This window comes from Dermochelys coriacea, chromosome 11 (assembly GCF_009764565.3).
Source record: "Dermochelys coriacea isolate rDerCor1 chromosome 11, rDerCor1.pri.v4, whole genome shotgun sequence".
NCBI lineage: Eukaryota > Metazoa > Chordata > Testudines > Dermochelyidae > Dermochelys > Dermochelys coriacea.
The window spans coordinates 46,401,031-46,414,247 of NC_050078.2; the positions used below are offsets into that span (position 1 = coordinate 46,401,031).

Sequence of the window (13,217 nt, forward strand, 5' to 3'; positions counted from 1 at the left end):
GAAATTTAAAAACAATTATACTCACACCGCCACTCTTAGACTGGCATGGAAATTTCCGCTTGAAATGGTTGAACTTAGGCAAAGTTTCAGCAACTGAAAACAGGGTCTTATAATGGGACATGTCAAGCAACCTTAATCATAGGCAATGCTACCAGCAAATTGTTCATAAAAGTCGTATGGACAAATCCTGGGCCCAAGTGAATCTTTGGAAGGCCATTAACATGGGGAAACTTGTAAGTTGGGGAGGTTTATGGGAGTTGCAATGGAGGACTGGCTCCTCTTGTCCTTGCTACTTGGTAGTTGCTACTTCATATTCCTCATGACTGCTGCATCCGCACCTCTCGGGAAAGGAGCATATGGATAATGCAGTGGTTTTCAACCAGGGGTTTGGGGCACCCTGAGGGGCTGCAAGCAGGTTTCAGGGGGTCTGCCAAGCAGGGCCAGCATTAGACTTGCTGGGGCCCAGGGCAGAAAGCTGAAGCTCCACTGCCTGGGGTGGAAGCCCAGGGCTCCAAGCCCTGCCACCAAGGGCTGAAGCAGAAGTCTGAGCAACTTAGCTTCGCAGGGCCCCCTGTGGTGTGTGGCTGCAGACAATTGTTCTGCTTGCTAGCCCCTACTGCTGGCCCTGGCTTTTATATGCGGAAAAACAGTTGTTGTGGCACAGATGGGCTGTGGACTTTTTGTTTGAGAATCCCTGGGATAGTTGAACTACTTAATCTCACCCCGTCACTTTTCTCGTTTATCCTTCTTGCCACATACTAGGGCACAGGGGAAGTTCCATGGCATGCAAGGAATGTGGACTTCTTTGTGAGCTGCTTGTAATGTGTCCCACCACCCCACAGAATAAAATGGAACACGGGGCTTTGATTGCATTGACGAGCTTTCTGTAACAATGACTTGGGCTCCAGGACTTGGCTCTACGCATTTAAATGAGCAATTTATATTCATATTTTAGCATGAAAGTTTCACCTGAAAACAGGTACAACTTGAAAACTACAAATACAGTAGGCACTGCATTGTGTACTGTAAAGTGAGATCAATATTTGTCACAGTTATTGTTAATAAAACAGCTTGTCCTGCACTTTAATTTTGAGACCTGATACTGCTTTTCTTACTCGAGCAAAATTTCCATTGACTCCAGTGGGTATTGTGTGTGTAAGGACTGCAGGATTGGGCTATATACTGGTAGGGACAGCTTGGGTAAGTAAACGATACACTCAAAATATACAGCAATGTTGAAAAGATGCTTAATAGATATGTCACTTCCCTCTCCAAATGAAACCAAGAAAACAATGTGCTAAAAATCATTATCCAATGCTATATATCAAGCTATAAGTATACCTCATACTTTAAAATCCCTTCTCAGAAAGGTAAAGAACAGAGAAGGTTCTACTCCCTCATCTGCAAGTAGAGTATTTTATATACTTAATTCCTATGTTCCAGATTCTGCTCTTGAGTGTATGCAGGCAGCTCTCATTGAAGTCAATGGGAGCTATGTGTATGATTGAGGGCAGATTTTGGTCCCATGAATGCAACAGTGAACATCTTAGGAGGAGAAATTTTATGATTTTAGGAAGATAAAAATATAGTTTCAAATGCAATTGTAAAATGTGGTTAAAAGTGGCAAGTTTACACTGGTCACTATAAGCACTTTTTAATGTTCATTTAAAAAGCAGAATGTCATAGCTATTACAGGTTTCAGAGTAGCAGCCGTGTTAGTCTGTATTTGCAAAAAGAAAAGGAGTACTTGTGGCACCTTAGAGACGAACAAATTTATTTGAGCATAAGCTTTCGTGAGCTACAGCTCACTTCATCGGAATGTATCTGATGAAGTGAGCCGTAGCTCACGAAAGCTTATGCTCAAATAAATTTGTTCGTCTCTAAGGTGCCACAAGTACCCCTTTTCTTATAGCTAGTATAATAGGATAAGAGAAAATATTTCAAAAGCTTAAATCAGATTTTAGTAGTTAGCTAATGGCTAGGGCCTTTCGTATTCCTAGAAAGAGGAAATACAGTCTGATTGGATAATGCTCTTTAAAAGCTGTGTGCTGGGGAGCTGAAATGGTACCAATTTGAATGAGAAAATTATTTTTTCCGGTAATCTAGAATCAGCCACTTTAAAATGTGGGAAGGGGGCTTATAAGTGTATGAATATCATATCTTCAAGGTTAAACTGCCTGTTCAGCAGGCTAACTGACTTAAAGAAAATGCTCAACTTGCCGCTCATCTTTTTTTTATTCTGAAGAATCTGAATTCGTGTTGTTCTTGTTTGTTAAAATTCCAGAGAGTGAAAATAAATCGTTCAAAGGGTAATGACTGAATACTCAGCCTTTTCCTTTGAAATCAAAGGCAGCTGTGGCTGCTCAGCACCTATGAAAATCACGGTAAATAGTTAGGTGCCCAGATAAGTTAGATGCCTAACATTATGCATCCAAGTTTGAAAATTTGGGCCAACTGTCTTCAGAAGGCCAGCTTTATATTCTATATTTCTATAAAAATGCACTTGATGGAAAAAGGTACTATAAATACAGCTGATCAGAAAAGTTTCCACTGAAACTTTTTTGGACACATATTTTCATCAAAATGAAAAGGTTTCAATATGTGCCAATTTCAATGAAATCTTGTGAAAAAACAAAACAAAGTTTGGATAATAGCATTTTAACAAATTCTGAATGAAACATTTTGATTTCTCGTTTCAAAATGACTATTCAAAGTGAAATTGTTTTATATAAAAACATTTTTAAAGTTTTAAAATGTGGAAATTGGAACAAAGTCTTTTCATTTTATCAAAATGAAAAGTTTTGACCGACCTGAAATGATTTTTTTAAATTATGTTTTGTGGGATTTTGTTTTGTTTTGTTTTCAATCTGTTTCTGAATGGAAAAAAAAATCAAAACAGCAGAATTTCCTGTGAAATAGGAAATCGAGTTCCTGACTTGTTCTATTGCCAACATCTAATTCACATTTGTTTAATTAAGAAGTTCAATGTTTCTCTATAAATGATAGAAAAACAATAATGAGTGATTTAAAAGTTTAATGAACAGGAACAACTTTAAAACAAAATAGATGTGGAGGCTAACAGTGGGGAAAACCTTTCATAGATTGCCAGAAAGAACTGGGTATTCTTACAGACTTGGGCCAGATCCTGCAGACTTACACATGTGCTTAACTTTACATACTGCAAGCCACACTGAATTCCATGGGATTCAGTGCATAAAGTTAAGTGCGCATGCAAGTCTTTATAGGATTTGGACTTAGTGAAAAATTTGTTTGTCTCTTCAGACACCAACTTAGCTATGAAATAGCCCAGAATGTTCTGGATACTGAAATGTCAATAATCATGCCCGACATACCCCAGTGTTCTTCAAATCTGTACCCCATAAAGTTTCTGCCCATTATCCTTTTGATGAATCTGGCCTTTTAGTGCCATTCAATATCTCTGAATAGTAAGTAAAAGACAAAACAAGCAATGAAAGCTTTATAATACAACAAGAACAACAAAAATCAATCAGCCTTCTAATCTATAAGTATATTGGATTTTAATGAACAGTTTATGATAAGCTATTTCTTTTGAAAACATTTCCCATGGAGAAACACAAACACCCAGATGTTAAGTTTTATTTAAAACCTGAAGTTGATTGTTAATTGAGAATTAACATATTCATTTCCCAATTATGAAGACACCCAGTTTGAAATGTAAACACCAGGATGTTAAAATTGTGGAATTAAATATGCATACATTAAACACGTAATCTACGGGTTTGCATGCCAGATGCCAATACATCATCTGAACTACAAGTCTTCCTGTTTTATACAAGGAATACATGTACACCTGCTTTCCATGACAGCATGAATGCTATCTTATATTATACTGTAACCCTATTAATTGTAAAATGTTTTGCTTTACATATAACTTATTCATTTTAATTTGTTAAAATTAATCACATCACAGATATTCCTTTGTAATGGTATGACCTTAAAGAAACATTTTAAATCCAAGTAAGACTGCAGAACAAAGGATAATGTTTGGGAAACTATGTCATGACTGAAGTCTGACAATACATTTTAGATAGGCAGCTATTAATTTCACAGTTTACAGGTAAATGAGTTTGAGAATCTCTAGCTGATATATGAAAGAGTAATTAAATGAATTTATCTCAGTCAGGTCAGCCAGCCACATGTAGTCTAAATAAATGACATGTTAGCCTTTCTGTTCTTTTCAATGACAACCTGCAGCAAAATTTCCCTAAACTGAAGGTTCTTGTTTCTGCAGGAGCATGTATTGCTCTGCATCATCAGGTTCAAATGAAGTGGAAGCCTCCTAGCAATTCAACACTCTAAGCTGATTTTGGATGTTGTGTGTCAGTTCCTGGTTAGAAATTTGAAGGCACAATTAAAAACCCAAACAACCTTAACTCTGCCCTACAGTGTGTCACCATGAGGGTGAATGAAACCTTGTGTGTCTTTAAAAAGCCGTGTCAACATCTAATGTAAACAATGAAATGCCTTAATCATAATTTTATGATAATTGCATGGTATCACTGCAGAGTACAGTTAAGGCTGCTCCGTTACCGTCAATGAATATTTCTGTACCTTAACTTGTTTGGATTTCCTGTAAGTGTAACCTTAACGCTGAATTTCCTGGGTTCACAGTGCTTAGTTTTGGAATAATTACAGTATCCCTGTAATTTTTTTACCCCTAATTACTAAGACATACTCTCACACCTTATTCCACCTTGATGTAGTTTTTGTCTGAGACTTAATAAATAAAGCCTCAGAAAACCCCTAAGAGTTACGTAGTTATAATTCTCATTTTAAGTGTGAAACTAAGCAAATTAAGGGCATGATTTTTCAGAAGAGCTGAGCACTCACAATGTCAGTTTAAATCAATGGGAGCAGTGGGTTCTCAGCACCTCGCAAAATCAACCTGGAGTGACTGGAAAGAGAATTCAAATCTTCTGACTCCCGGGTTTGTGCTTTAAGCACAAGAGAGAGAGATGGATTGTTGCCCACCAAAGAAATTGGCACCGTCTTTGTGAGCTTTTAATTGTTCTGACTTATAATTGTTGAAGTCATTTATACTGGATACACACACAGAAACATATGAGAGATTGCATATGTTCTCACACAGTCTCATGGGGTATCCAAACCATGCAAGCAATGAGCAAATTAATGTGGGCCCAAAGGGGCCAATTTACCTTATATGCTGCACCTGGAAGGAAGTCAGGGATTGATAAGGCCTAATTGCAGACAAAGCCCAGCTGAGGGAGGAACTGGGATTGGAGTGTAAAGCCAGGAAATGAAAACAGGAAGGGGCTGTGCGGAGGAGGTCTGCTGTCATTTGCTGGAGTGAAAGGGTTTTGGCCAAAGGACAAGGAGGAAATCCAGGGGAAGAGAAAGCACTGGGGTCCTGCACTGGATTAGAGAGTCTGGAAAGAGGCTGAGGGGGTGAAGTAGCCATGGAAAGGAGAGGACTCTCTGGGAGTAAACCCAGAGATAGGCAAGGAGATAGAGATGTGAGATAGGAAGGAGCCCAGGGAAACAACAACAGAATTTTAGACCGAAGCAGACATAGGTTGCTAATCATAGGGTCCCTGGGCTGGAACCCAGAACAGTGGGCAGGCCTGGGTTCCTCTACCAGTCACTAGAAAGTGGTACAGGATCTGGAGACTTCGAATGGAAGATGGTACGAGACAGAATCTGGACAGTTTGTGTGACAGGATGTTATTACCCCAAAAGCAGGAGGACTATATAGTAACCTATCCAGAGAGTCAAGTCACAAAGAGGGAGTGTGCCAACTCATGGAGAGAGAGAGAGTGGCCACAACGTGAGCAATCGATGGAAGGGTGCACCGGATAGAGCAAAAGCTAATTCCCAGACCCAGCTACAAGGAGGTGAACCTGCCATGAGTAGAACCCCTTTACACCCGGACACACATCTTACTTTTTTACAGAAAGCAGAAAACCCAGCATTACACAAACATAGATTGTTGTATACTTTTTTTTTTTTGGGCATCATGACAGCAAAATTTGCAGATATTTCAGGCCAATCACTCCCCTGGTGCGAGTGCAATGCCTTTATAGCCCATGTAATCACATTTATACATGAAGACTGGATTTAGTTTTTCTAGGTTCTGATCCTGCAAATGCTTACTCATGTGCTTAACTTCAAACATGCAAGTAGTCCCATTGAAGCCATTAAAACAACAAAGAGTCTGGTGGCACCTTAAAGACTAACATTTATTTGGGCATAAGCTTTTGTGGGTAAAACACCACTTCTTCAGATGCATGGAGTGAAAATTACAGCTGCAAGCATTATATAATGACACATGAAGGGAAGGGAGTTACCTCAGAAGTAGAGAACCAGTGCTGACAGGGCCAATTCGATCAGGGTGGATGTAGTCCACTCCCAACAACAGATGAGGAGGTGTCAATTCCAGGAGAGGCAAAGCTGCTTTTGTAATGAGCCAGCCACTCCCAGTCCCTATTCAAGCCCAAATTAATGGTGTTAAATTTGAAAATGAATTTTAGTTCGGCTGTTTCTCTTTGAAGTCTGTTTCTGAAGTTTTTTGGTTCAAGTATAGCTACTTTTAAATCTCTTATAGAATGTCCGGGAAGATTGAAGTGTTCTCCTAATGACTTTTGTATGTTACCATTCCTGATGTCCGAGGTCACTGAAGTCCGAAGTCATTGAAGTCACTGTGACTAGTCACACACTTTCACGTGTCTAATTTTACAGGCTGAGAGTTGTAGTGAAGCATTAACATCCCACATGAATTCTCATTTTAATTCACTCCACATCGTGAGCTATCAAACTTGCTTCCATAAAATAGTAAACTGCCCACCAAATATTTGATTACATAGAATGTTTGGTAAAATATAAAAACTATCACTTTATAACAGCATGTACATTTGAGTGTTCCATCTATTATTGGGGATTTCAGAATAAAACTATTTTCTATATCATCTCTACTAAAATTTGTTTGTCAAAAGAGCAAAATAGAATTTTAAAAAATCTTCCAGAATGAGTAATTTCCCTGAAATTAATTAAAGGCTGAGTTGAGGAACAATTCAAAGTTGAAGTATAACTTTAGTTACAATGCAACTATACATTACATATTTTTTAAATCCTGGTGTCACAATGTTACTTTATTTTCCAATGATTAATTCTATTTAAACCTTGTTCCCCCAAATATTAACTTAAAATAGGGTATTATTGAAAATGATATGGAAAGAACGGAGAAACAGTACAAATCAAACCCTTAATAAGTAACTGCTACATTTTAAAAATCCAACTGAACTTAGTTAAAAGCTTTATTCAATAGCTGCTATTGAACAGAACTTTCAGCACATTATGTCCCTGCACCCTGTAATCACGCAATATTTCTGTCACGTTGAAGCTAAAAATGTTCATCATTTTGTCAGCTCTGGCTACAAAGCCGAGAATTACCTTCACAAGCTCCTGAGATTTATGCTTTTAATTACCTCCTATCTGCTTCACTGCCCTCGAAACCCAAAGAATCAATATAAATAGTCTTATTTATATGGAAAATGTAAAATGTTTGACAAAAGCAGGCTATAGTTTTGTAGATTTCTATTTGATGTTATTGATTCTCTTCTGTGTTATTTTTTCTGACAGCACCAGCTAGTCATTCAAACTTACCAAGTTACCATTTATCCAGTAACCTTTATTTAAACTTCAAAAACTTGCCTTTTGGCTACTTATACTTAAAAAACAAGACAATTATCATCATGGTATCTTTTTAATTAATCAGCTATTACTGAATTCAATTCTAGTGTGGCCTTCAACATCTCTTAGGGCCTGGGTTTGTCACCCTCCAATAAAATCTGCCTTCTCTGAATTGCTTGTAAAATTTGTTTTCTTTCCTGAATCGAGCCCCTCTTAGTTGTCGCCACAAAGTGCTACTGAGTTATCTTGATACTCATTATACTGCCATATTTTACTGAAATAGTGTTAGCTTTTAATTGTGAAATTATTACTCTCTCTAAAGACTTAAACTGGAGCTAGCGCTTGTTGAGCAGCCAAACACCTTTCTCCAAGAGATGGTGTATGTGTGTGGGGAGGAAGCAAATAGACACATCTTTGCTTTATAGGTGATCAATAAATTGTAATGTTCAGATTTTAAAAGGAAGATGATTGGACACATGTACATAAAGAATGCACTTGTGAGCCTGTTTGTTGTATGGGAGGGCTAGTGGGGCAGGGGGAGGCAGGAGAATTGACTGCGGCAACGTAAGGGAATAGATCTTGCACTCAGTGCTTTCACAATGCCCCGGCTCCAACACTTCCAATGAAGAATCAACCCAAAGTGAAGAGGACAAGAGAGCAGAAAAATTATTTGACCATAAACTGAAGACTCTTATGTAAGAAGAAAAATAAGCATGATGCTTTGCAGAAGCCAAACAGATGCCTTTGCAGCTGTGACTTTCCCTTCTGTTGTGGCTGCATGTTGAATTTTCAGACACTTCTAATAGCGTAGCTGTCTCAGGGACAATCTAGCTAAGGTTCTACAGCTGCTATGGGGACTAGTGCCACATGGCAGCTGGTGGGAGAAGCTGAAGACTGATCTGGTGGCCAGAATGAAGATGAAGTATCAGCCAAAAGCAGACAGAAAGCGAGCCCAGGTGGGATAGGAAGTTGTGATTTTTTTCTCCCTTTCCCCATTGCTACTTGGCCCTCTGTTGGATGACACAGAGGATCCAGCCAATTTGAGCAGGCTGCTGGCTTGAGTGAGAGCTACTGAAATACAACTGATTAACAACAACTAGCCAGATAATATATGCTAAATATCAAAGCATTAATTTATGAAAATCTATCTATCCATCCGGGCATACCATAATATGAGAGCACTATTAGAATTTTGAGAGAGGAAAAAAAGCACTTTCAATACACTCATGTGCTGGTTCTATCTCAATTTCAGGTGGGTTCTCTTTTCTGGCTTCCAGGCCACCCAAATCAATCCTGCTGCTTGCTTTGGCCACCTCTACTGGAGCATGCACAATAAAGTCTGGGGCACTATAGCTGCTGTTCCACATGCATTCCTTATTTGTAAAAACTGTTTTTCTGTGAGAAGCTATGAATGGTGCATAAAACTGAGAGAAAAGTAAATGCATTTTACTTTAAATGTACTATTTCATTTTTCTGAGAAGGCCATTGTGCCATGTGCCCCAGTGTGGAGTCTCCACACCATTTTCCCATTGGCCTTTGCTGTGCTGAGATAACGTGCATTTGGAAGGCTTAACTTAGTAATGTATTGTTTGCTATCTTGGAGAAGCTAAAGTGGGAAGACTAAGGTCTATTAAGAGATGAGTTTACATTTTGATTTGATGATGAAGAGTCCGTGGTTATCCTAATATTCTGCAGAAGCAAATCCCATAGGTGCAGAGATGGCTTGATCCCCTTCATGTACACGTTCTGTAGGCTCTGCCAACAAGAGTTCCTGAGGAATGCAGCTCTCCAGATGGGCTGTGGTCACAGAGAAAACAGTGCTCTCTAAGATATTTGGCACTCAATCCATTTAGGGTTTTAATAAGTAAAAGCAGAGCTTTATATTGGATCCAGAATTTCACAAGGATACTGTAGTGTGGGGAACACTAACTGATGGATTATGATGTCTCAGGTTGTTATAAAAAGTGCTGCTGCGTTTTGTTCCACCTGGAATTTCTTTGAGTTATTCACTTTCAGTCCCAGCCACTGCACGTTGCAGAAGCTGAGCCTGTAAATGATAAAATTGTGCATCAGGATATGCAGGTCAAGGTCAGACAGGAAGATATTTTTGACGCATGAGATTTTGGTGCTCAGCCTCAGTGAGGGGCTGAGAATGAATCACAGACCACATATATCACCTTGATGATCAGAGAGTTGATGCTCTCAAAGCACAGAGAAATGTTCTCAGAACATTTCATTTTACAGATTGCATAAACTTTATCTTGGCTAAAATAACTTTCAGCCAGTGTCCTTTCACCCATACTAATATTGTTCAGATACCTGAAGAGTTGGGAGACTTAGTGCTCAGTGAAGGAAATGCAGAAGTGGGTATAAGCTGCATATTTCTGGTATTAAATCCATGGCATCCTACAATCTTCTCAAGAGATTTAGGATTGGATTTTCAAAGCCACCAAGGAGATTTGGATGCCCAATTCCCATTAACTGCCTCAGACCATTTACTTGTGGAGTTCTATCCTATTCAAAATATAGCCTAAAAGTGGGGAATAGGATTGAGCATTATGCGACCCCACAGGTAAGGCATTTAAGGCAGAGGAGTAGCTACCAATTAAAGGATTAGAGTCAGCACAATGCAAGTCAATCCACCTCTGTTAGGTGGATTTAGTAATACCTTGTGATCACTTGTGTCAAAAGTTTCTGATAAATCTAGCAGTGTGTGGATGGCCATCCACCAAAACTGAACGCTGTCACTAATAATCTCTTCCCAGCTATAAAAGAATGCTTCTCTATTCTTATTGTTCTTGATGTCTCTACGAGTTTCCACTATTGATCATCTTTCATTCTCTGACTCCTCTCCTCTCTTATTTCCCATGACTGCTGGTTCTTTCTCTACCTTTCAGCTCAATTATCCAACATCTCCTTCAGTGGCTCCTCATCTTTCTCTTCCCATATCTGTTGCCATACCTCAGCCCCTTCTTTATCTCTGTTCTCAACCTTGGAAATCTTATCTACTCCATGTGCTCAACCATCTCATCAGCTGCCACCTCCATCCAGATAATTCTCAGATCTCTCTCCCCATCTCTGAAACCTCCATCTATGTCCAGTGTAGCATCAACTGTCTCTCTGACATCTTTCCAGGTTGCCTCATCACCATCTCAAATGCAGACTCTCCTAAACTGAATTTCTTATCTTTCCTCTAGTCCCTCTCCACCACCTCCCTTTTCTGTCACCATTGACAACTCTACTAACCTCCCAGGCTCATAATCTTGGTATCATCTTCCATTCTTCTCTCTCCTTTTACCCCCATATGCAGTCTTCTCACTAAATCCTGTCACTTCTTCCTCTTTAATAGCACCAAAATCCACCCTTTAAAAAAAGCAAAGATAATTAGTTGCCCATTGGACTTTAGCCTCTTCCATGCTCGCTATTGTCATAGGGGAAAATATGCTGAATTTGTTCATTTCCCAGATATCTGGACATATTGTTATACACTACCCTGTATGTCTATGGAATGGCTGAGAGTCACTGACACAATGATAGGGATTGCAATAAAGTTGACATTCAGTGAAACATTAAATGATGCAATTATATTGTCAGACCATCACTCCTATTATTTGATGAATGATTACAACCACCACCATCCGTATAAACCCCACATTGTCAGACTAAAGCAGGTGCCAAGGCACTAGAAATTTTGGCTTTGGTACTCTAACTGTGCTGGTTTACAGCTCATTGCAATGCACTTCAACAAGAGGTCAAATCAAAATGTGACAGAAAAATAAATCAGGATGAATTTGAGGGGCCTGCAAAGAGCACTAACAGCATTCAGAGCAGATTAAATGCTTTCTTGCCTGCAAAAAACATCCAGATAAGGGCTATCCACACATACAGAATCATGTGCTAAGATTTCCATTTACCTACAAGATACAGGGTGACTAAAAGCTTGAGAACACCAGTGGTTAACTACAAGAAGTTAAAAAGGTCATTTGATTGCACTCCACCTCAGCATATTCTCTCTTGAGCATTCCACAGAAAGTTTTGGGATTTATAATTTAGTGAGTCAGAGATCATACTGTGCATGCATGCATAGCTACGTGAGCCCCCAGTCCTGCAAACACTTATGCCCATGCTAAACTTTTCTACCAATGACAGGAAAAGTGAAATTGATCACATCCGTGAGTGTGTGCAGGAATGAGGTCTAAATGTGTACTTTCCAAAACAGGTTAAGAAGCAGGAAATGGTCTTTTTCTGGCTATTCTAACCTATGCCTTCCTATCCCGTAGTCAGCTGATTTACTTTCTGTGCCGACCATGTGAAGGTAGCTCAAACTAAGAATACGTCTACACTTTGAGCTGGAAGTGTAATTTCTACCTTGTGTATATATCCACCCAGTTACTTTGATCAACTTAGCATGCTAAAAATAGAAGTGTCGCTGTGGTGGTGTGGGTGGTAGGACAGACTAGCCACCCTGAGTACAATCCCACCCAGGACTCTAGGGGTATGTTTACATCACAATTAAACACCCATGGCTAGCCCGTGTCAACTGACTTGGGCTCGCACAGCCCAGGATGTGGGGCTGTAAAATGGTGGGGTAGATGTTTGGGCGCAGGCTGGATCCTGGGCTCTGGGACCTCATGCAGTGGGAGCGTTTGTCTACACTGCAATGTAAGCTGTGAGTTAGTAGAACTTGAGTTAACAGACACTGGGTTTGTTAATTTAGGAGCATCCACGCTCATTTGCAATCCCACATTAGGAATTGTGAAATCCTAGGTCCCAATCTGGGGGTCCAGCTTCTACACTGCATTATGTGGGCTTGAGTACAACCACCTGGGCCCCAGATTTCCTAGCACCCTCCCAAAATATGGCCACTCTAGCCCTTTGTTAATGGTGCAGTGTGGGAAAACTTGACTGTCCAGAGTACAAAAAGTTGAGCCATGGGATTGTGGAACACTTTTGGCAGATTCCCAGAGCACTAGTCCTGTGGGGCTGTGTCTACACTGCAAAATGATAGGGCTTGAACTCTGGGTGTAGGCTTGATGCAGACTCAGACCCTCTATCCCCAGGGGGACCTATATAGTCTGAGGGGTCTGAGCCCTGGCTTAGTGTGACTTGTGTATAGACAGAAGGGGAGTTAGGCTTGAATCTGAGTTTGAACCCTGGGCTTACAGAGCAGTTTAGACATATCCTAAGTATTTACTTGGGCAACCAGCCTGCCTTACCGTCTGTGCTGCTGTGCCTATGTTTCTGTCTTTAGCTTGCTTGGTCAATCAAACTAGCACACGTATGTCTACCTGAGCTGGAAATTGCCTCCAGTAATTTAAGCATCCTTAGAACCGGGTCTCACTTAAAGCACCTTCATTAGGTTATTTGACCTATACTGTCAGTTATCAGAGCTAAGGCAACTAATATTATTTTGACATTAGCACTGCACAGTTAAACTTCAAGTCAAGAAATTTTAAAGATAAGATTCTTACAGCAATGTTAACTTGGTCATACTGAACATTGTATCCTTCTGTTTTATTTACTAAAGG

General features: G+C 39.7%; 1 protein-coding gene across 11 annotated transcripts in view; it reads right to left on the reverse strand.

Moving 5' to 3' along the window:
* Window positions 1–13,217, reverse strand: part of ZNF385B (zinc finger protein 385B) — a 321,069-nt gene that overhangs the window by 43,353 nt on the left and 264,499 nt on the right. For 7 of the 11 annotated variants that reach the window (XM_043505422.1, XM_038421302.1, XM_038421309.1 and 4 more), the window contains one exon: window positions 9,337–9,486. The exons of the other annotated variants lie outside the window; for them this stretch is intronic. In XM_043505422.1, the coding sequence (XP_043361357.1) occupies window positions 9,337–9,486 (150 nt within the window). The remainder of the gene's footprint in view (window positions 1–9,336; window positions 9,487–13,217) is intronic. 11 annotated transcript variants of the gene reach the window in all.